The 25,136-nt window shown below is 49.8% G+C and overlaps 1 protein-coding gene across 9 annotated transcripts in view; it reads left to right on the top strand.

Moving 5' to 3' along the window:
• The window catches only part of MTMR3 (myotubularin related protein 3), a 208,135-nt gene that overhangs the window by 155,268 nt on the left and 27,731 nt on the right, over positions 1 to 25,136 (top strand). For all 9 annotated transcript variants that reach the window (XM_054006287.1, XM_054006285.1, XM_054006286.1 and 6 more), the window contains 2 exons: positions 1,415 to 1,511; positions 3,936 to 4,049. In XM_054006287.1, the coding sequence (XP_053862262.1) occupies positions 1,415 to 1,511; positions 3,936 to 4,049 (211 nt within the window). The remainder of the gene's footprint in view (positions 1 to 1,414; positions 1,512 to 3,935; positions 4,050 to 25,136) is intronic.

Here is a 25,136-nt window from a genome sequence, read left to right as displayed (position 1 = left end):
TTGAAGACTGATGCAAAGAATTCATTAAGTTTCTGTGAATGGCCATATCTTCCTTGAGTGCTCCTTTAGCATCCTTTCTGGCTCTCAGATTCACTTTTTTTATTGTCTTGAATTTTTTTCAACTGTATTGAGATACTTTTTCAAACGGCGCTGTACAAAAATAAATTGTAAACATTCCAGTTGCCATAATGTATTGATTTAGGAATTTGTATGGTCCTCGTTACAGTAATATCTAAGAATAATAGAATATCAGGGTTGGAAGGGACCTCAGGAGGTCATCTAGTCCAACCTCCTGCTCAAAGCATGACCAATCCTCAACTAAATCATCCCAGCCAGAATCTGACAATTGTTAATGAATTTTAACCTCAGAACACCACTCTGAGGAAGGGATGAGAAACTGAGGCTCAGGGTAAATTAAGTGACTTGTTCCAAGGTCATACAGGAATGGCTGAATTGGGAATTGAGCCAAGGTCTCTTGAGTTCCAGGTTAGTGCCCTACTGCCCTATCCATTAGACCAGGGGTTCTCAAACTTCATTGCACCGTGACCCCCTTCTGACAACAAAAATTACTACATGACCACAGGAGGGGGGACCGAAGCTTGAGCCCACCTGAGCCCCGCAGCCCTGGATGGGGGGCCAAAGCCCGAGTCCCACCACCCAAGGCGGACAGGCCAAAGCCGAAGCCCACGGGGCTTCAGCCCTGGGTGAGGGGCCTGTAACCCGAGTCCCGCCACCCAGGGCTGAAACCCCCGGGCTTTGGCTTCAGTCCCAGGTGGTTGAGCTTTGGCTTCGGCTTTGGGCCCCAGCAAGTCTAACGCCAGCCCTGGCAACCCCATTAAAACGGAGTCGCGATCCACTTTGAGCTCCCGACCCACAGTTTGAGAACTGCTGCATTAGACCATCTGTTCCTTCCATCTGGGAATCAGGCAGACCAGAGCTTAGTTTATTTCTCATTGATACAAAACTCTCCTGAGCTCTGGAAAGGAGACATTAATAGATCTTGTCCCTCTGTGGTAGATTGTATTCTGGACTTCATTAGAGCATACTCATCTAAATTATACTTGTTTTTCCTAATGTGTTTGAATCTGGTCTGCTATCTACACAGCAGTTTGGTGTTTCCTGTATGAATCTACAGGGACATAGACTCAATACTGTTAAAAAAAAAAAATTAGTTATTCTTTACTGTGTGGCGAGTCAATTACTGAGTGTCATCAAGGGAAACAGTTGTACTCTTGCTTGATATCGATTTTTCAAAGTGGGGGTTAAAAATGTATACAGGTGTCCTGCTGCACAGTGCCTGTTACTTTCCTGTTTCCTGAATGAGTGCAGTGGTGTCTTTCTCAACCTGTTTTGGAAAGTAGGAACCTTTCCTTGTGTTTCTGATTTATTTCCTCTGTCTGCCTTTGGTATCCAGGGGAGCATGTAACTTCGAGGTTTAAAAATGAAGTTGAACGGATGGGTTTTGATATGAACAATGCCTGGAGGATATCCAATATCAATGAGAAATACAAGTAAGTTGTATGGATCTCTGTAGACTGTTGGTTCACAGCCAAGTGCCCTGTCAAAACACCAATCCTCATGTAGCAGATCACTGGAACTTCTTAAAATTGAGACTTTCTACAATGAAAGATAATCTGCAAAAAGGGAAAAATAAGCTTATGCCCTTTTTGCTGATTTATGTATTTATAAATAATGCCTTAAAGTGGGCTTTCAAGTATATATTTTTTTAATTAGAGATATCAGGTCTTGATTTTCTGTTCTTCTTGCTGGAAGACTCCTCGGAGGACAGGAGAACTAGAGGGACTATAACATTACAGAAGAGTGAAACCTGACCAAATGAGAAGGGAATTGATTCTTATTCAGACTGTTTAAAATATTTTGCTTTTGTTAGCAACTATTTTCCTCCAACACCTAACAAAGATGGGGAAGAAAAACTCTTTGTGGAAGATTCAAAGACCCAGGCTTTTGAACTGAGATCTGAGAAAGTTCCCACTCCAGTTCTCTAGTTTCACAGGAGTCTTCCTACAAAACTAGGGAGACTAGACTAGATATTCTTGACATGTGTAAGGTTTTTTTAAAAAGGAAAAGAGGCCTTTTTTATTTATACATAATAAAGAAGCACAATGGAGAAAAACCGTAATTTTTTCCCCTTTGGCATTTTTAGAGTCTGAGGAGTAAATTCAGGAAAGTCCTGTTCAGGAAAACACTTATGCATGTACTTAAGTGCTTTTCTGAATAGAGATAGACTTAGGCACATGCTTTATGTGTTGCCCTGAATTGGGGGAAAATGCATAACTTATTTTTTGTAACTACTTCCACTTTTGTTACCCTTATTGGAAGAAAATATTTTCAGTTCCCTGCAATTTATCTCAAGCTGTGGAAGACATTCTTTATGGGCTCACAATTTTTCTCCTAGAAATATGCTTAAATTTGGGTGAGAAATGAAACACAATTTTTAAACATTAAGGTAAGGGTTCCCAAGTGATGGTCTGTGGACCACTAGTGTTGTCTGTGTAGAGCTGGCTGGCTTATCATGCTGTTTCTCCTTGTATCCTGCTGCTTCCATAGTTGTACAGGCTTTTTGTTACAGAGAAGAGTTAGGCAGCCTGAAAAGCAGCCTGAGACAAAGATGTTCCGTCATTCCAGAGATCTGTTTGGTTAGAATTATAACCTTGCTGTTATGGTTCATTCTTGGAAGGTTCCTTTCAACCATTGGTCAGATTGGAGGGGCTAGGGAGAGGAGTGTTGGTATTCTCTTATACTAGGGGTAGGCAACCTATGGCACACTATGCCGAAGGCGGCATGCGAGCTGATTTTCAGTGGCACTCACACTGCCCGGGTCCTGGCCACTGGTCCGGGGGGGCTCTGCATTTTAATTTAATTTTAAATGAAGCTTCTTAAATATTTTAAAAACCTTGTTTACTTTTCATACAACAATAGTTTAGTTATATGTTATAGACTTATAGAAAGAGACCTTCTAAAAACATTAAAATGTATTACTGGCACGCGAAACCTTAAATTAGAGTGAATAAATGAAGACTCGGCACACCACTTCTGAAAGGTTGCCGACCCCTGCCTTATACTCACTGAGATTCAGTGAGAACCCACGCATAGTAGATTGAGCTGATCTTCAAAATATGAGTATCCTTTTTTTTTGCTTGCAAGTTTGGGTTAGTGGTTAAGTAGTTACCAAAGTTGACATTTATATAAACATCAATTGGTCTAAGAATTAATATGCTATAGCAATGAATGGGAACTGTTCACACCTCTCCAAGCTAATCTTACAGACATTTTGTGTAATTCCAGCACACATCACTCTTTTCACTAAATTCTAGAGCACAAGATGGCAGCCCACAGGGAAAAGTACCATTTCGCCAGACCACCACACATCAGCACAATCCAGTTCCTGCCTTCCAAAAGGGATTGATAGGTTGATGCATTGGTCCAGTTTTACACATATATCCTCTGCTGACCGACTCTGCGAGACCATAATGACTCCATTCCTAGCGGCTTTGTGATATGAGCTTATAGAAGAGAGTGGAATTACTAACTCTTTGGTATTGGAAGATGAGTAATTTCTCTTCTGTGTTTTGATGCGTTCCTGGCAGCTGGAGTTAAATAACCATTGGGTTAAAATTTTCCTAAGGAAACGCTGGGTCAGATCCTCAAATGGTGAAAGCAGCACTACTCCATTGATATCAGTGGAGCTATGCAGACTTACACCAACTAAGGTTCTGGTCCACTGTATTCTTTAATGTCTGATAAAGAGGATTGTAGCTGCATATATGATTGATCAAAAACTCACAAAATAGTATGGGTTGCGAAATGAACAGCACTTAGTTTGCTTGTACTGCCTTTTATTTTACATTGTCAGTAGGTTATGTATCTGCTATTTGTCTGCTACATTTAACACTTCACTTCCTCTTTCCACTCAGGCTCTGTGGTAGCTACCCACAGGAGCTCATAGTTCCCGCCTGGATCACGGACAAGGAGCTGGAGAGTGTGGCAAGTTTTCGGTCCTGGAAGCGTATCCCGGCTGTGGTTTACAGGTGAGACTCCAGACCAGGAGCATCCACTGTCACCAAACTGAGGATTGGGGCTTTTCAGCAAATAAAACCTTAGCTTGCTTGGAACTGGGAATCTCAGCTAGTAATGAAACATGCTCAGGGTGTTAATGTGCCAGGGCTCAAAATGAGTGCAAGTAACTACAATGAAGGTAATGAACATTTCAATAGATTCTGTAAATAGTAGGAAACACCAGAGTTACAGCAGTGCCTGGTGCCCCTAGTTTCTGAGTATGCATAATCAAAGGGGTGGTGTGTGCATACATGAGAAGCTTTGCTATATATTGATTCCTTGTTACTCTGTAACTCTTCCAGCTATGAATTACTAATACCTTCACCTCTCAACTTTTGTTGTTGCAGAACTCTTACATCGGACTTCAGCGTGTAACTCACCTTGTCAGTTTTTGACCCCCCCCCCCCTTTTGGTTTTTACACCCCCATACAATAATTGCGACACACAAGGGCTCTGGAAAGAGATTATGTGCTTGTATTGACTGACATTTTAGGCTATTTGTCTCTGGTATATCTGTGATAACTTTGTAAATACTGTAAGTTTTTTCCTTGCCAGTCTTCCCAGGACTTTCAGTAGAGTCCTTATGCAGCATCTAATTTGAGCAGTTGATTGTGGCAAATTAGAGATTAATGTGATTAGATATGTTACAGTTCCTAAATCTCTGTAATGCTTCCTGTGTGGGAGGTCTTTACAGTTCTACAATTACCTCCATGTTATACACTCCTGTGTATGTAACCCTTCCTGTTCGACTAGTTCTCTATGGGCGTTCCACTGTAGGTGTGCTTGTGTTCCTGCATTGCAGATCAGAGAACTTTGGTAGCAGGGTCCATTATGCCCACGCGTGTGCTATCTCTCCTGGTGCACGAGGCTAGCCAGCATGTGTGGGCTAACTCCTTAGTTCCTTCTCAACTGCCCTGGCTAGAGATGGATCGATTAGCAGTCCATTTCCAACCATTACCTTCTTTTACATTTCTATAGCTAGTTAGTTTCCCCAGTCTTGGTTGTAGTTTTTCTCATTTTACTTTCTTCGCAAAGAAAACAAAAAGACTTTGTTTCCCCCTTTTTCATCAGGGATTCTTCCACCAACGGGGTATGCCCTGTTCACCGGGCTTCAAGAAGTGCCTTTCCTGCAAAGAGACTATCCCTGTAGCAGGCAAGCACTCCTGGTGCATACGCTGCCATGGGGAAGGACACATTCCACAGAAATATTGTCTCTGCCAGTAACTCAGGCCCAGGTCTTGCGAGGACAGGGAGTTGAGACAGAAGATCATCTTCATGGAGGCAGCCCTCCAACTGTTCCCGGACCCATGCCAAGAGTCACCTGGCAGATGTGAGTCTTCCTCACAGCCCTCAACATCCAAGGACTGTGGGTTGAAGAAATCAGTTGCTGACTCCTCTCGTAAGTCATTGAAAAAGAGAGTAGGAAGTCCCCAGAATGAGCCCCAAGTCAGCCTTAAATATTCTCTAGCACGTTCGGCACCATCAGTACAAGACAGTCCCAGCCTGTTATCATGGCTCACAAAAATCTGGAGTGCCAGGTGTCATTCATGTGCCTAAAACCTGATGGTTACAGGCATAGAGTCAACGGCACCCAAAGACAGGGGCCAGCACTCCACTAAGAAGACACTGCCAGTACACATGGTTCCATCAGCACTGTCATCGATGCCCCATCAGGCACTGGAGCAGTTGGTGTGGGCAAGATCACCAACCCCCTCAATACCACCAGTGGCACCGAATCGGTTGGTACTGCTGGAATTCTGGCTCTTGAGAGACCTCCATGTATCCGACGTAACGGAGTATCCTCTTCTTGGGACCGGGACTTCGGCACCGAGTCATCTTCTGGCATGGGAAACTTCCCCGCAGCCCTGCCATGCTCCCCGAGCATACCCTCAGACAGCCCCACTGGGTCTTTGGAAATTGTTTGCACTGGGTACTCCATCCATTTTACCGCCTTACTCCCTTCACAACACTCTTCCCTCTCCCTCTACAGTGACCCTTCTCACAAGAGTTTAGTATGACAAGAAATCGATAGAGCGATAAAACCAGTACCTCTATGAAGCAAAGGTTTTTACTCTTGCTATTTCCTAATACCCAAGAGGAAGGGAGGTTGGAGACCCATACTAGACCTCAGAGCACTCAAAAAATATGTCAAAGCTCAAAAAATTAAGATGGTCACTCTAGCAACGATTATTCCAGCCTGAAACAGGGAGACTGGTTTTTGGCCCTCAACCTTCAGGACACTTACTTTCGATCTCAATCTTGCCCTCTCACAGACGGTTCCTCAGACTTACCTTAGGACATGACCACTACCAGTACAGAGTACTCCCCTTCGGGCTGTCATCAGCTCTGAGAGTATTCTCCAAGGTTCTCTTAGTAGTGGCAGTGCACTTACATTCCCCGGGGATCATGATTTACCCCTACCTGGATGATTGTCTCCTCAGAGGCCAGTCCTTCCAAGAGGCTCACCTGATTCACCGGATCCACAGTAGACTTGGTAATGAAATTGGGCCTACCGATCAATTCCCAGAAATCAACCCTCACTCCAGTGCAGCTCCTGGAGTTCATAGGCACTGAGCTTGACTGATAACAGGCCAGAGCCCTCCTACTTCAGCACAGATTCCTCTCTTTGACCATACTCATAGAGACCGTTTAAAACAGTTCACAAATGTCAGCCAAACACTGCCTCAAACTTTTGAGGCATATGCCATGGGCACAGCAGAAGTACCGCATGCCAGGCTTCACATGCGATGACTTCACTTGTGGTTCAGCTCAGTCTACAGACCAAACAGAGACAGGCTAGACAAACCCCTGTCACTACCCACCAGGCTCAAAAACTCCTTGGAGTGGTGAAAAGAACCAAGAAGTGTCTGAAAAGGGATTCCCTTTTTGCAAACCTCTCCGTCTCTGCTTCTTACCACCAACCCATCCCTCATAGGATCGGATGCACATCTAAATGACCTGACAACACAAGCAGGTTGTCATCTACAGAGATATCCCTCCACATCAACTCCCTCGAACTCAGGAGGCCTGCACTCATTTCGTCCCACTGATCAAGGCATTAGACATGAGAATCCTAACAGACAACATAGCGTGTATGTACTACATAAATTGACAAGGAGGAGCTAGATCATTCTCCTTCTGTGCAGAAGCAATGAATCTGGTGCATCTCCCACGATGTCACACTATCAGCAGCTTACCTTCCAGACACTCAAAACTCAATAGCAGATAGTCTCAGTTGCAAATTCATACACGGCCATGAGTGGGAGATAAACACAACGATACCTCATGACCTATTCAGGCAATCGGGAACACCAACCACAGACCTGTTTGCCACTTACCTGAACAAAAAATGTCCATGCTATTGCTCCAGAGCAGGGATGGGGCAATGCTCCCTAGGTGAGGCTCTCCATCTCCCCAGGGCAGGGACCTTTCTATGACTTTCTTCCATTCCCCTTACTGGCAAAGGTCTTACTAAAAACAAAAAGAGAAGGAGCACATATCATATTGATTGCTCCCACTTGGCTGAGACAGAACTGATACAATTACCTTTCACATCTTGCGACATGCCTGCCGATCTCTCTCCAATCCACTCCAGGCTGCCTCTTGCAAAACGAAGGATGCACCCTACATCCCACCTGGGAATTCTTTGCCTCAAGGCGTGACTCCATGGTTTAAACGTATAGAGAGCTTCTGCTCGAAGGAGGTATTACTATGCAGTAAAAAGTCCTCAACACACCATACTTACCTACAAAAATGGTCCAGGTTTTGAAATTAGTGTACTTCCCATCAAATCTCCCCAACATCCATCACTCTTCCAAAGACCTAGAGTGTGTACTGACTAAAGCATTCAGGACTATCTCTCAGTTCCCTCAGGATCCACCTGGCAGCTATAGCAGCTTTTCACCACCGTAGAGGGAAACTCAGTGCTACCAAACCCGACCACTAAACTATTCCTCAGGGGGTATAATAAACATTTCCCCACAATCCCAACATCTTACCCCCTTGTGGGACCTGAACCTGGTATTGAAACGCCTGATTAGATCTCCCTTCGAACCCATGGCCACCTGCTCTCTTACACACCTTTCAATAAAGATGGCCTTCCAGATAGCAATCACCTCAGCCAGGACAATAGGAGAAATGGCAGCTCTGATGGCACATCCCCCCTACACAATATTTTTTCGGTACTCTTAGACCACATCCAAAATTCATCCCCGTTCCACATGAACCAATTGATTCATCTTCAATTTGCTGGCAGTGCCCCTAATTATACAGCCCAAAATGCCATTAGCCTTCTTGGCCATAAGGGCACACTACTGACTCATATCCAGCTTCTTGTCCACTGTAACCCCTAGGTCTTTTTCTGCAGAACTGCTTCCTAGCCACTCGGTCACTAGCCTGTAGCAGTGCATAGGATTCTTCCATCCTAAGTGCAGGATTCTTCCATTCCTTGAGGACCTGCTCCATGATTTTTCCAGGGACTAAGGTGATGCTGACTGGTCTGTGGTTCCCCGGATCCTCCTCCTTCCCTTTTTTGAGCATTGACTGCAACACCTCTTCTTGGCAGCATCCACCTCAGACAGAGGCTTTTTTTTTTTTTTTAAATGACAACTTAAATTCTGCAGAAACTGATAGTGCCACCAGACGAGTGATAGTGCTGTATACCAGAGTACTGGCTCTAGACTTCCCCAGATTCTAGCCTGGTCATTTGGGAATGAAATCGCCTCATGTACAGAGCAGTCCAAAGGAAGTATCATTCAGACTATTCAGAATATACAGGGGCAGATCCTCTGTTGGTGTAAACTGGCATAGCTCCATTGGTGTCAGTGGAGCAACACCAATTTTCACCAGTTGAGAGTCTTGCCCTCAGTCTAGAAACATAAGAGAATAGGAATACAAACACTCGCAACTTCTACATACTTTAAACATTTTGTTTTAAATGATCAGTTGGTCTCTTCTTTACCAATGAATCCAGCTGTTCTCATCATGAAATTGCCTCTCTGCACAATTACTCACGGCATCTATTGTAGTAATTACAATTTTGCCTCATCTGTTTTTTTTTTCAAATACTCTGAGGCCTGCCTCTTAACACATTGATTGAACCATCTTTCTAGTGTTGCTTAGCCTCCCAGTAGATGTCAAAAATCTCTTCCAAAAATCAGATGACAAAGGGATTAGAGAGATAATGAATACTGATAAATCCATTAAATCTGTCCAGTCATCCATTCAGCCTGAATAGAGGGAAACTAAACAGCTGCTTTTCATACAGACAGCTACATTTACAGATCAGCAAAGCATACAGAAATCTTCATGTGCCCTATCTCTGAGTTTACCAGTATTTACTTTTAAAAAAATTAGCCCATGAGATCATTCCTAGTTTGAGATTTACTGTCTCATGAAAGGGAAACAAGTTCATTCAAGGAATCACACATTAGCCTCTGAGTCGTCTTACATTTCCTCCTTTTTTTCAAGTAAGAAAGTAGTTATATGCTCCATGTACATTTCAGGGGCCTCATCCCATATACTGTTCTGAGAACAAATATATCCTTTACAGCACAGACTAACTTTTAAGACCTTACTCATTTGATTTTTAGGATGAAAAGTCCCTAAATAAAATGTGGTATATCTACTTTATTATGGTTTTATATACAGGCTTGAACCCAGAATACATTTAGAATTAGATTGTGCCTTTCACATAAGTGTGTCACAGCAGGCAGTGTAGGAAACATTGCAGAGGTGTGCAAGGAAAGCATACTTATTTCACTACCACTTAGGAGAATGCAGCATCTATGTATGGGAAAATAGCCAAGTATCTGCCCCCACACCTCCTCCCCCCTGCCTTTTTTGAGGTGCCTTGCAATTCAGGGGCACCAACAGAGATCGATTGTTCACTTAGGAGAACACAGGGACTCAAACTGAGGTTGGCCCATGCATAAAGAGTACAACAGGAAGAAAAGGCTTCTCCCCTCCTATATACCTGCATGAAAACTACGCATAATCTGGTCCCCACACCCTTTCGTATTCTACACCTTCATAGAATCTGTCTGTGTGACCACTCAGTATTTTATTTTTAAAATTAAGCCCAGTGGATAAAGCTTTCTCATGTTTGTTTTTTCTCCTCTATATAATACAAAAGGCCTCTTGAGATTTAGTGACAGATTTTGAAGGGATTTAATGAATCATTGTTTGAATACCCCAGTAGCGCATAATCAACCAATGATAGGGGTAGCAGTAGCCTTTTTCTTAGCTTTAGAAAAGAGAGAAACGGAACCCCACTGATGGGGCTTTTCTTTCGACCAATGGTTTTCAATCTTTTTTCATTTGCGGACCCCTAAAAAATTTTGAATGGAGGTGCAGCTCCCTTTGGAAATCTTTGTCTGCAGACCCTCAGTGGTCCACGAACCACAGGTTGAAAACCACTGCTTTAGATGGTTAGAGATGTTTTTATGACCACTAATCTCATTGCCTTCAAGTCAGACTTAAAGATACATCTCCACCCCTTTGGTTTTCCCTCATCAAAAGTAATAATGATTATTAAAATCCTTCTAATAACTGATCTCAAATACTCCCTTATACCATAGGATTGTGTGTGTGGAAGGGGGGGGGGGGGAACTGTTCATTTTCTTTTCTTGTAAAGCACTTAAATGAAGAGGCCAGATTTCCCAAGTGCTCTGCACCCAGCAGCTCCCATTATTCTCAAGTGCTGAGCACTTTTAGAAATCTAGATACTTACTGAAGTGCCTAAATGGAAGCTGTTCGGTGCTGAGCACCTTTGAAAATCTAGCCCTCAACATACTTTGTACAATTTGCTTCTTTGGGGGTCAGAAAATCAATAAACAATCAGAGCCAAACAGCATGCATTCTGGGAGCAAATACTGAGATAGTTTAAAGGGTTTCATCCCCTCCCCACATACTTGTTTTCCTAAAACCATGGGAACCTATCTGGGAGGGAGAGATACTGAATAGTCTTTTGTCCATTTCACATTCTCCAAGGTCACCACCTATACAAGTAGCATGATTTTTACTGTTGCAGGAAACAGGGGTACTTCGAAATTGGACAGATCCTGTACTTGCTAAATTATGTGGGGAGTGGATTGCAATAATGATTTGTTAGGTTGTTAGTTGTAGCAGTTATTTATCAAAACTTTGCTAAAGTCAAGATAGAAGAAGGCACCTAGTGGGTTTATTGTGCTCAAAGAGGTTGCTCTGACATGAGGAGGAAGATAACCTAATGAGTGACTATTATCAAGTCCCTGTTTGGAGGGCTGCATATTGGTTAGGCTCCAGAAGGGTAGGAAGTTAAAATTAAATAATTTTTGTTCTCTTTCCACTAGTGGATGGTTCAGCTCTTTGAAAACTGACTGTAAAAATGGCATCATCTTATTCAGATGTGTTCCCTGTGTGAATCGGTCAGATTTTAGTGACAAATCTAGTTGTTTACTACTTTTTATTTCTGTGGACAGCAGACAGTTAGGTGGGCATGAGCTGGCTTGGATTCCTTTTTGTACATCACCCACAGAACTGTTTGGTAATTTCCAGTTACAGGGGAGTCAGTTACATCTGTGCAAACTCGTCAGTAGTATTAGAGTTTTACATTTGTTAATGAGCCCACCCTTCAGCCTACAGATTCTTTAATACTAGTGATGATACACAGTGAGGCAAGAACTCAGTCACAGATAAAAAAGCAGGATTGTTGATGAACACACGAAAAATTTTCCCATATATGTATAATGATGAAATCTGAGGCCACATAGAGGAAGGTGAATTAGCTTATCTCTTAAATGGTAGAATTAGATTCTTCACATACATTAAAAAATGTTTTTCATTTTTTATTTTTTTTTATTGTTCAAAAATATGGTAAGAAGATGATAAGCAGAAAAGGACCTGGGGATTACAGTGGACGAGAAGCTGGATATAAGTCAAGAGTGTGCCCTTGTGGCCAAGAAGGCTAACGGCAATTTGGACTGTATAATTAGGGGCACTGCCAGCAGATTGAGGGACATGATGGTTCCCCTCTATTCGGCATTGGTGAGGCCTCATCTGGAGTACTGTGTCCAGTTTTGGGCCCTACACTACAAGAAGGGTGTGGAAAAATTGGAAGGAGTCCAGCAGAGGGCAACAAAAATAATTAGGAGGCTGGAGCACATGACTTATGAGGAGAGCAGAGGGAACTGGGATTGTTTAGTCTGCAGAAGAGAAGAATGAGGAGGGACTTGATAGTTGCTTTCAACTATCTGAAAGGGGGTTCCAAAGAGGATGGATCTAGACTGTTCTCAGTGGTATCAGATGACAGAACAAGGAGTAATGGTCTCAAGTTGCAGTGGGGGAGGTTTAGGTTGGATATTAGGAAAAACTTTTTCACTAGAAGGGTGGTGAAATACTGGAATGGGTTACCTAGGGAGGTGGTGGAATTTCCTTCCTTAGAGGTTTTTAAGGTCAGACTTGACAAAGCCCTAGCTGGGATGATTTAATTGGGGATTGGTCCTGCTTTGAGCAGGGGGTTAGACTAGATGACCTCCTGAGGTCCCTTTCAACCCTGATATTCTATGATTCTGTGATCATTAATAAAGATGTTGAACAAAACCAGCCCCAGCACCGACCCCTAGGGCATTCCTCTTGATACCGGCTGCCAACTAGACATAGAGTCGTTGATCACTACCCATTGAGCCCGACAATCTAGCCAGTTTTCTATCCACCTTATAGTCCATTTATCCAATCCATACTTTTTTAACTTGCTGGCAAGAATACTGTGGGAGACCGTATCAAAAGCTTTGCTAAAGTCAAGTTATATCACATCCACTGCTTTCCCCATATCCACAGAGCCAGTTATCTCATCATAGAAGGCAATCAGGTTGGTCAGGCATGACTTGCCCTTGGTGAATCCATGTTGACTGTCCCTGATCACCTTCCTCTCCTCCAAGTGCTTCAAAATGGATTCCTTGAGGATCTGCTCCATGATTTTTCCAGGGTCAGAAGTGGGGCTGACTGGCCTGTAGTTCCCCGGATTCTCCTCCTTCCCTTATTTAAAGATGGGCACTATATTTGCCTTTTGCCAGTCATCCTGGGCTTCCCACGATTGCCACGAGTTTTCAAAGATAATGGCCAGTAGCTCTGCAATCACATCAGCCAACTCCCTCAGCACCCTCGGATGCAGTGCATCCGGCCCCATGGACTTGTGCATGTCCAGCTTTTCTAAATAGTCCTTAACTTGTTCTTTCACCACTGAGGGCTGCTCACCTCCTCCACATACTGTGCTGCCCCATGCAACAGTCTGTGAGCTGACCTTGTCTGTGAAGACTGAGGCAAAAAAAGCATTGAGTACTTCAGCTTTTTCCACATCATCTGTCACTAGGCTGCCTCCTTCATTCAGTAAGAGTCCCATACTTTCCCTGACCACCTTCTTGTTGCTAACATACCTGTAGAAACCTTCTTGTTACCCTTCAGATCCCTTGCTAGCTGCAACTCCAGTTGTGCTTCCTGATTACACCCCTGCATGCTGGAGCAATATTTTTATACTCCTCCCTAGTCATCTGTCCCAAGTTTCCACTTCTTGTAAGCTTCCTTTTGTGTTTAAGCTCACCGAAGATTTCTCTGTTAAGCCAAGCTGTTCACCTGCCATATTTGCTATTCTTTCTGCACACCAGGATGGTTTGTTCCTGCGCCTCAGTAAGGCTTCCTTAAAATGCAGCCAGCTCTCCTGGACTCCTTTCTCCCTCATATTAGCCTCCCAGGGGATCCTGCCCATCAGTTCCCTGCGGGAGTCCAAGTCTGCTTTTCTGAAGTCCAGGCAGGGCCGGCTCTGGCTTTTTTGCTGCTCCAAGCAAAAAAAAAAAAAAAAAAAAACCTGCAGGGCAGCTGAAGCAAGGGTGCAGGCGCACTCCCTGCACTGCAGACGTGCCCCGGCTAGCGGGGGGGAGGGAGCGGGAACGGGGGGAGAGAGAGAAGGGGGGTGGCCAGGGCTTCAGCGGGGTGCTCGCCATGCGGCCCCGACCACCGTGCTGCCTGCCGGCAGGGCTCCACGCTGCTCCGGTTGGCGGGGAGGGAAGGATGCAGGCTGCCCTGCCGGGCTTGCTGCAGACCTGGTACCGTCTGGGGCAGACAGAGCGCGCAGCCCACTCCCAGCAGGGTACTCTCCTCCTCCGCGCAGTCTCTTACAGTAACCCCTCACTTAACGTCATCCCAGTTAATGTTTAGTTGTTACGTTGCCGATCAATTAGAGAACATGCTTATTTAAAGTTGCACAATGGTCCCTTCTAACGTTGTTTGGCAGCCTCCTGCTTTGTTCACTGCTTACAGAAAGAGCAGCCCATTGGAACTAGCTTAGGGTTACCATATTTCCACAAGCAAAAAAAGAGGACACTGGGGGAGAGGAGCCCCGCTCTAGACCCACCCCTGCCCCGCCCCCATCCACTCCCTCCCACTTCCCACCCCCTGATTGCCCAACCCCCCCCGTTCCTTGTCCCCTGACTGCCCCCTCCTGGGACCCCTGCCACTAACTGCCCCCTAGGACTCCACCCCCATCTAAGCCGCCGTGCTTGTCCCCTGACTGCCCCCTCCTGAGAACATCCCACCCTCACTGCCCCCCTACGACCCTACCTGTCCCCTGACTGCCCCGACCCTTATCCACACCCACACCCCATATTCACACCCCCGCCCCCAGACAGACCCCCGGGGACTCCCATGCCCTATCCAACTGCTCCCCGCCCCCTGACAGGACTCCCAGAAGTCCCGACCCATCCAATCCCCTCTGCTACCTGCCTGCCTCAACCCCTCTCCACACCCCTACCCCCCTGACAGCCCCCCCAGAACCCCAGACCCACAACCCCCCCTGCTCCCTATCCCTGACTGTCTCTACCCCCCGACAGACCCCCCAAACTCCCAACCCATCCAACCCCCCCTCCCTGTCCCCTGACCAGGGCCGGCTTTAAAGAGCCTAGGAATAGGGCTGTGCTCTGGCTGGAGCTCCGGCCGGGGTTGCGGGGCTTGGGGCCGGACTGGAGGTGCTTGGCCGGGGCTGGGGCCCGAGCTGGGCCGATTTCGCTGCTGGGGCCCGAGCCGGGCTGGTGCCTGGGGTGCTCGGCCGGTGCTGGGCTGGTGCTGCTGGGGCCCGAGCCAGGCCGGACCGGGGTGCTTGGCTGGTGCCGGGGCTGCCGCCTGGGGCCAGAACTGGGGCCGCCGCCCTGGGGCCCAAGCCGGGCCGCAGCTGCTGGGGCCGCCGGTCGCAGCTCGGGCCGGAGGGAGCCGCGCGGCCAGGGCCGCGCCTCCCCGGAGCTCTCCTCTTCACGCTCCCCCCCCCCCCCCCGCCCCAGCTTACCTACTGCTGCCTCCCGCTTGCCCCTGCTTCTTTTCAGACTTCCCGCGAAGCTCTGATTGGCGGGAAGCAGGGGAGGGGGAGGAGCAGGTGGGCGGAGCGTTCAGGGGAGTGGAGGAGAGGGAAGACAGCTGCGGGGCTGGACAGCGTGGTAAGGCTGCAGGGGATGGGAGGAGCCGGGAAGGGGCTTTGGGTGCCCAGTGGCGCTTGGCCGCCGCTTTTCTGTCTATAAATAGCCGACCGGGGGGAAATCCCAGACATTTTTAGATTTTTTAAAATCCCCCCCCGGACGGCTATTTATAGACTGAAAAGCCAGACATGTCCGGGGAAATCCGGACATATGGTAGCCCTAAACTAGCTGCTGGGGGCTTCGAACCAGGGTGGGCCGGCAGTCCCCCTATTAGCTCCCTAAGTTCCCTGTGTGGCAGCCGCCCAGCAGGCTATGAACTGCCGGCAGTTCAGCTGTCCCTCCCCTCACTGCCCTGTGCTGCTCCTGCCCTCTGGCCTGGAGCTGCTCCCAGGAGCCTCCTGCTTGCTGTGCAGAGAGGGGTGAAAGAAGGATGCTAATGTCAGGGTGTCCCCCTTCCCCTGCTCCTGTACCCCACCTCCACAAAGCGGGTGGGGAGGGACACGCTTTGGCAGCAACTGCTGTCTCAACTTGCTGATCTACCTAAAAAGGCAATGTAGTTAGAGTGGGGTCAGCATACTTAAAGGGGCAATGCGCACCCCCCCCCCCCCCCACACACACACACACTCTCTCTCTCTCTCTCTCTCTGCCATGCTGTGTCTCCTCCCTCCATTCGTGTTGCCTTGTAGAGTGTGAGGCTACATTAACAACAATGTGTTAACCCTGGAGGGCTCAGTCGAGTGCTAGTTCATCATTTAGCAGTAAGATATTCCCTGGGAAATATCCCACCCTCTGATTCCACCACCTCAACTAAGTTTCACAGAATAGTCTTTTGTCTGGCGAAAAAAATTTCCCTGGAATCTAACCCCCCCTGTTTACATTAATTCTTATGGGGAAATTGGATTCGATTAACATCGTTTCGCATTTTTCAGGAACATAACTACGACGTTAAGCGAGGAGTTACTGTATATCAGTAAAACCACATGTTCAACAGATGCCTATATATATTGTGGCTAGGGAAACTTAAAGTTCAGCATTTTATTTTAATCACAGAAAAACATGGATTTTTATGGTTTTTTATCAGAGAATTTGGGGTGGTTTTTATCACATAAAACTAGGATTCCTGATTATAATGGAAACATGTTTTCTCCCTGCATGTGGGTGGTACCTGTTGTAAATCTGGCTCCATTCCAATGGTCTCTGCTTTGTTTCTAGTAATGGTTGCTGTTTTTTCCTTTCAATATATGAATGTTATTTGAACTAATTACAGAAAGAGCTATCAAGATACAATTTTAAAGTGCAGTGTGCCTCCACTTCTCCCAGAATATATTACAATCTTAGGATATGGCAAATGTGAGGCCTAAACAGGTTGTCAGAGTTTCTAAACATTTAGCATGAAGCAGCCTGTGCCAGCTCCTGGTTTGGTCTAGTAGGGACACTACAGTGTTTGTTACCTGTAACAACTAGTTGACACAAATTTAATAACCCTGGGAACACATTTTAAACAAGTTCATTTCATCTGCCTGAACATGTCTCAGGGTATGTGTTCACTGTAGTTAGACATCCACGGCCGGCCCAGGACAGCTGACTCGGGCTCACAGGGCTCGGGCTAAGGGACTGTTTGAATCATAGAATCATAGAATATCAGGGTTGGAAGGGACCTCAAGAGGTCATCTAGTCCAACCCCCTGCTCAAAGCAGGACCAACACCAACTGAATCATCCCAGCCAGGGCTTTGTTAAGCCGAGCCTTAAAAACCTCCAAGGAAGGAGACTCCACCACCTCCCTAGGTAACGCATTCAGCCTCTCCTCACAAGTCATGTGCTCCAGCCCCCTAATAAAAAATAAATTAATAGAGATATCCTATCTCCTAGAACTGGAAGGGACCTTGAAAGGTCATCAAGTCCAGCCCCCTGCCTTCACTAGCAGGACCAAATACTGATTTTTCCCCAGATCCCTAAATGGCCCCCTCAACGATTGAATTCACAACCCTGGGTTTAGCAGGCCAATGCTCAAACCACTGAGCTATCCCTCTACTGATTATAGTGTAGACACTCAGGCTGCAGTGAGCTCTGGGACCCTCCCACCTCGCAGTGCCCTAGAACCTGGGCTCCAGCCTGAGCCGCCCCGAGTGTCTACACCGCAATTAAACAGCCCGGAATAGAAGCCCCATGAGCCTGAGTCATCTGGCACAGCCCAGCTGCAGATTTTTAATTGCAGAGTGGACATACCCTAAGAAAGTTGAGGTCTAGGCCAGGAGTTCTCACAACAAATTTTTTGGTGGCCTCAGAGTGCACCCACCAACTCTCACTGGTGGCCGCACTGACAATTCTTCTTCGAGTGATTGTTCATGTCCATTACACATTAGGTGTGTGCGCGCCGCGTGCACGGACGTCGGAAACTTTTTCCCTTAGCGGCTCCCGTCGGGCCGGCAGGGCCCCCTCCCTCCCGCCAGAGCGGCGCCCCGCTCTAGGGTATATATATCCCTGCCGACCCGACCCCTCCAGTTCCTTCTTACCGTCCGTGGCGGCGTTGGAACAACTCTGTCTCTCGTCTGAGAGTGTCCCTTAGCATAGTCATTAGTGTTATCTGCAACAGTTATCAGTTATTAGTAGTTAGTGTTAAGCTTAGTAGTTAACAGCTCATTAGGTACTTAAAGTTCCTGCTGTGGTTGCTTGGTCAACCCCGGCACCGGCCCTGGGCGGCGGGGCATGCCGCACGCCCAAGGCTTCAAGGCTTGTGCCATGTGCCGCAAGCCTATGCCATTGAGCGACCCCCACGACTCGTGTCTCCGCTGCCTGGGGGAAGCTCACCAGAAAGAGCGCTGCAAGATCTGCAAGGCCTTCAAGCCCAGAACTAAGAAAGAAAGAGACTTTCGCCTCAAGCAGCTGCTCATGGAGACGGCGTTACAGCCCTCCACTTTGGCGGCACCGTCTGCCTCAGTGCGGAGCGCCCCGGCATCGGTGCGGGAACCGGCGCCAGCAGGTCACTCAAAGCCCACGGCACCGACCCAACGGGGGCATGTACGGCACCGGTCGTCCTCGCCGGCAAAATCGAAGGACCAACCCAAGGCCCGAGGACGCTCCCCGCATAAGAGGGCAGTGCTGGTGAAGACCTCGAGTGCGCCTAAGGCCAGCATGGCTCTGGCGCCGAAAGGCCCGTCGAGCCCCGGGATAGGCGTGTCAAGTGAGGAAGAAGGGCTGGAGGAGCTCTTGGAACAGCCCTCCACTCCGGACACATTTGAGGCAGCAAAGGACCTCATTGCATTGTCCGTTGAGGGCCCTCCACAAACTGAGGACGCTCCGCCGAGACTGCCACACAGAGGCAAGCCGGCGATGGTGCGCCCATCACGGTCGCCATCTCGGCACCGTTCAAGGCACCGGTCCCGGTCAAGCTCCGCCTCGGTGGACTCCCGGTTGCCCTCCGCGCAGAAAGCGCCGCAGCAGTCGGGCCTCAGCAAGCGGTCGGCACCGACTCAGCAGCCATACACGAGTCAGCACCGGGATGCGTCGGCGGTACGTTCCCCGAGACCGACCACCCGTAGTCGTTCCCGGTCCCATGGTCACCGGTACCGATCCAGGTCCAGGTTGGCGAGACGCTGCTCCAGGTCCTGGTCGCGGAGGCACTACTCCCCAAACCCGGACCGGCACCGTTCTACGGTTCCGCCGTGGCCTTCCAGATCACCGTCCGTGGTGGTGGAGACTGACTTGGACAGGTACGGCAGGTATGCCCATAGGGCACAGGCTAGTAGGGACTACGAAGCCTCTGGCCATCCCCAATGGGGCCAACCAAGCCAATGGCCGTTCTGGACACCCTGGGCCTACCACCAGCAAGGGCCCCCATCTAGGACCTCGGGATCCGGGCCATCAGGGTACCGATCCCGCTCCCCGCGGTACCGCCTGCCCTCTTACAAGGAGGCAACGGTCTCTAGACCGCAGGAGCGGGAGGGATTGGACTCGGCACTGAGCACGGTACCGTCCCAGTCCCACACCATGGGACAGGCCCCAGAGGAACATCCGGTCGATGACGGGTTGCAGGAAGGTGAGGATGGGCAAAAGGCCCCGACCTCTTCCTCCTCGCCGGACGAGGCTGTAGCGGGCACGACAGTGTCCGGCCCTCCCCCGATTGATCATTGGGCGCACCAAGACCTGCTTCGCCGGGTAGCCCTCAATCTGGGCTTGCAAGCGGAGGAGACTGTAGAGCAGGAGGACCTCATGGTCGACATCCTGAGCCCGGAGGGGCCCTCCAGAGTCGCTCTCCCGATTATTCGGACAGTCCAGTCCAACTATAAGACGGTGTGGCAAACGCCGGCCTCCAGTGCACCAACTGCAAGAGGGGTGGAGAGAAAATACTTCGCCCCATCTAGAGGGTTTGACTTCCTCTTCTTGTCAACGAGCGAGAGCGTCATGGCCAGCAAGCCCCTGCGCCCAAGGGCAAGGAGGCAAAACGATTGGACTTGTTCGGAAGGAAAGTCTATTCGTCTGGGAGCCTCCAGCTGAGGCTCGCTAATCAGCAGGCGATTCTAAATAGGCACAATTTTAATTCTTGGGCATCAGTCTCCACGTTCAAAGACTCCCTACGTCCGGACACACATCCTGAGTTCACAGCCCTGGTGGACGAAGGGATGGCGGTGGCCAAGACCTCATTGCAGGCCTCCCTCGATTCAGCCGACGCAGCGGCTAGAACAATCGCGTCAGGGGTAGTGATGAGGCGTTCGGCATGGTTACAGGCTTCGGGCCTTCCGCCAGAGGTGCAGACCACCCTGCAGGACCTCCCGTTTGAAGGTTCGGGCTTGTTCTCCGACCAAACAGACGCCAGGCTACATAGCCTTAAGGACTCGCGTGCAACCCTAAAGTCATTAGGAATGCATACCCTGGTGACACAACGCAAGCCCTTTAAGCCTCAACCACCACAGAGGCAGTACCACCCTCGCCCTCGGCACAAACCGTACCGCCGTCGTGGCAGGGATAACAGGCGGAGACGTAACAATACGCCTAACCAGGGCCAAGGTCACGGCCAGGGCAAGCCGCAGCCAGGGAACAAACCAGGCTCTTGAAGTTACGCTCGAGGACAGCGTACCACATTCCATGCCGGATCCTCCTCTAAGTTTCAAGGACCGCCTGTCCCATTTCTACTGGGCATGGTCGCGCATAACATCGGACCGCTGGGTCCTGCGCACAGTGAAGGCGGGCTATACCCTACAGTTTTCCTCGCCCCCTCCCTGCCATCCCCCTTCCCCGTCCCTCTTCAGGGACCCCTCTCACGAGCAACTTCTCATGCAGGAGGTACAGACCCTTCTCACAGTAGGAGCAGTGGAAGAGGTCCCACCAGACCTAAGGGGAAAAGGATTCTACTCCAGGTACTTCCTGATTCCCAAGGCAAAAGGGGGCCTCCGTCCTATCCTGGACCTGCGCGACCTAAACAAGTTTCTGGTCAGAACGCGCTTCCGCATGGTCTCCCTTGGAACTATTATCCCATCCCTGGATCCGGGGGATTGGTACGCTGCCTTCGATATGAAAGATGCCTATTTTCACATCGCCATCAATCCGGCCCACAGGCGGTTCCTGCGCTTCACCGTCAGCCAGCGCCATTTCCAATTTACGGTCCTACCTTTTGGCCTGGCATCAGCACCACGAGTATTCACGAAATGCATGTCCGTGGTAGCGGCCTTCCTTCGGAAGAGAAGGATGCGCGTGTTCCCGTACTTGGACGACTGGCTCCTCGCGGGCAGGTTGGAGGCCGAAGTCCGCTCTCACGTGACGCTGGCCTTACAGATGTTCGGCAGGCTCGGCCTCCTGGTCAACGTGCCCAAGTCCACATTAGCTCCCACACAGAGACTGGACTTCATAGGTGCAGTCCTGGACTCAGTGACCGCGCGGGCAAGCCTCCCAGAGTCGCGGTTCCTGACAATTCAGAGGGCCGTAAGCAAAGTCCAGAAATTCCCCACGACAACGGCAAGGTGTTGCATGCAGCTCCTGGGACACATGGCAGCCTGCACACATGTAGTCAGACATGCCCGCCTATGGCTCTGTCCCTTGCAGTTGTGGTTCACCCAAACGTACCGCCCCAACAGAGACCCCTTGGATCTGGTGGTGACGATCCCAGATCGGGTGTTGGGCTCGCTCCGCTGGTGGCTCGATCAACAGCAGGTCTGCGAAGGGATCCCCTTCGCTGCCCCACAGCCCACTCTGACGTTAGTAACAGATGCATCGGACCTGGGTTGGGGGGCACACCTGGGGGAACTGCGGACCCAAGGCTTGTGGTCCAGGGAAGACAGGTTGCTTCACATCAATCTAAAGGAGCTGAGAGCAGTTCGCCTCGCCTGTCAGACCTTCCACGCCACCATAGAAGGTCACAGCGTGGCAGTCCTGACGGACAACACTACCGCCATGTTCTATATAAACAAGCAGGGCGGGTCCCGGTCCTCTCCCCTCTGCCGCGAGGCACTCCAATTATGGGACTTCTGTATAGCCCATGCGGTCCATCTTATTGCAACGTATCTCCCAGGGATCCAAAACGGGTTAGCGGACCGCCTCAGCCGATCCTACCAAATGCACGAATGGGCGTTGAGATGGGACGTCCTGCATTCAATCTTCCGGAGGTGGGGTTTTCCCCGGGTGGATCTTTTCGCCACCAAGGACAACAGTCAATTCCCTCAGTTTTGCTCATTTCAGAAACTCAGCCCGGGATCGCTGGCAGATGCCTTCACAATTCCGTGGGGAGGGAGCCTGAGGTATGCCTTCCCTCCATTCCCGCTCATCCATAAGGTCCTCCTCAAGACCCGCAGGGACAGGGCGACAATTATACTCATTGCCCCGGCCTGGCCACGCCAGCATTGGTTCACGACCCTGCTGGAATTGTCCATAGCCGACCCGATCACCCTCCCCCTCCATCGCGACCTAGTCACACAAGACAGGGGTCGCCTGCTCCACCCGAACCTGTCGTCGCTACATCTCACGGCGTGGTATCTCTCTGGCTGAACGATGCGGAACACAGGTGCTCTCACCAGGTTCAGCAAATTCTCCTTAGTAGTAGGAAGCCCTCCACAAGAGCGACCTACCTGGCCAAATGGAAGAGGTTCTCCCACTGGTGCGAGCCTCAGCACATACAGCCTCTGCAGGCCTCAGTTCCATCGATCCTGGACTACTTACTGCACCTCAAGCATCAGGGGCTTGCCCCCGCCTCCATTAAAGTGCATTTGGCTGCCATTTCGGCATTCCATCCGGGGGAGTTGGGAGTGTCAGTGTTCTCCAACCCCACAGTAGCCTGATTCCTCAAGGGGCTGGAGAGGGTGTTTCCCTACTCGCGCCCACCAGTCCCTGCGTGGAGTCTGAACCTAGTCCTAACTAAGCTCATGGGGCCCCCCTTTGAACCCCTAGCCACTTGCTCCCTCACGCACCTCTTGTGGAAGGTGGCGTTTCTTGTGGCCATCACATCGGCCAGGAGGGTATCGGAATTGAGGGCCCTCACTTCAGAACCCCCTTATACAGTTTTTCATAAGGATAAGGTGCAACTGAGGCCGCACCCCAAATTCCTCCCAAAAGTGGTCTCGCAGTTTCACATGGGACAGGACATTTGTCTATCGGTGTTCTTCCCTAAACCCCATACGGACCCTTATCACCGCAGCCTACATACCCTCGATGTTCGAAGGGCATTGGCGTTTTACCTGGAGCGGACCAGGTCGTTCCGCAGAACACCTCAGCTGTTTATTGCCATTGCGGAACGTATGAGAGGCCTGCCTATCTCGACACAGCGCTTATCGGCCTGGATTGTGCATTGTATATGCACGTGTTATGAGCTCGCCAACGTTCCGGCCCCAGAGATGCGGGCCCACTCGACGAGGGCCCAAGCATCCTCGACGGCCTTCTTGGCGCAGGTGTAAAGCGGCCACCTGGTCGTCCGTACATACATTCACAGCCCACTACGCGATCCACCATCAGACCAGAGAGGACGCGGTGGTTGGACGGGCTGTGCTACAGTCAGTTGTACCTTGACTCCTACCCACCTCCAATGGTAAGCTTGGGAATCACCTAATGTGTAATGGATGTGAACAATCACTCGAAGAAGAAAGAACGGTTACTTACCTTCTGTAACTGTTGTTCTTCGAGATGTGTTGTTCACGTCCATTACATTTCCCACCCTCCTTCCCCTCTGTCGGAGTCTCCGGCAAGAAGGAACCGGAGGGGTCGGGTCGGCAGGGATATATATACCCTAGAGCGGGGCGCCGCTCTGGCGGGAGGGAGGAGGCCCTGCCGGCCCGACGGGAGCCGCTAAGGGAAAAAGTTTCCGACGTCCGTGCACGCAGCGCACGCACGCCTAATGTGTAATGGACGTGAACAACACATCTCGAAGAGCAACAGTTACAGAAGGTAAGTAACCGTTCTTTTTTTCCTAAAACACTTAGTTTTAGAAAAAAAAAAAAAAAAGTAAATATGCACAGATTCACATCCAAATCATTGTAATGTATATTTGTAGGGTTCTTTGGCAGAGTCAATAACAAAAATAATGCTCCCTCCCCTCCCCCATCCAGGACTTAGTGGGTCCTGGGGCTTGCTGTGAAAAATGGTATTTGTATATTTGTTAATATCACAGCATATTTACTAGCTACCTGGGAGGCTATGGAAAGTGATAAGTGATATTAACGAACATAGAAGGATCACTTTTCACAGATAGCTAGTAAGTCTGCTGTGAAAAGTGATACTTGCATGTTTGTTAATATCACTTTTCTCAGCAAGCCCCAGGACCCATTAAGACCTGGATGGTGAGGGCCGAAGCGGTTAGGCTGCAGGGGCCAGAGGCAATGGGTGCGGAACAGGGGGGCCCCAGGGCAATGGGGGGGAATGGATGCAGGGCTGGGGAGGCAGCAGGAGCCCAGGGTAATGGAGGGGGAAGGGGTGAATGCGAGGCCAGGAAGGCAGCAGGGTCCTGGGAGGGGGAGATGGATACAAGGGCATGGGAGGCAGCGGGGGCCAGGGGCAATGGGGGTGGATGATGAGCCCCACTGTTGCGTGGCCAGAGCCAGGGCCTGGTGTCTGCGGCCATGCAGCCAGGGCCAAGGCTCAGTGCCCACAGCCAGAACCCGGAGCTGGGGACAGGAATTGCATGGCTGAACCCAGGGATCAGAGCCTGCTGCCAGGCAGCTGAAGCTATGGGTCAGCACCCAGGGCTAGTGCCTGCCGCCACACGGCCAGAGCCCGGAGCCGGGTGCCGGAGTCCAGGAGCGCGTGGCTGGAGCCAGGAGTCAGTGCCTGCTGCTATGTGGCTGGAAACAGCACCTGCTGCTGCGCGGCCAGGGCCAGGGGTCGGCACCATGTGGCAGGAGCCTGGGGACAGAGCTGTGGGTTGGCGCCTACTGCTGTGCAGCTGGAGCAGGGGATCAGCACTAGGCCCACGTGGCTGGAAACTGGGGCCAGCACCTGCCACGGCATGGCCAGAACTGGGGGCCAGAAGCCGACTGAAGCTCTGCGGCTGGGGGTCAGTACCTGCTGCCCTGCAACCAGAGCCAGGGGTTAGTGCCCAAAGTCCCGTGCTTGGTTGGAGCCTGCTGCCGTGCGGCTGGGCTGGGGGGTCAATGCCTGTGGCCAGCGCCTGCCACTGCGCGGCCGGAGATCGGGACTGGAGCTGG

Source organism: Malaclemys terrapin, chromosome 16 (genome assembly GCF_027887155.1).
Source record: "Malaclemys terrapin pileata isolate rMalTer1 chromosome 16, rMalTer1.hap1, whole genome shotgun sequence".
NCBI lineage: Eukaryota > Metazoa > Chordata > Testudines > Emydidae > Malaclemys > Malaclemys terrapin.
Note: the sequence above shows the minus strand (reverse complement) of the source record. Positions and strands in the feature narration are given on the sequence as shown.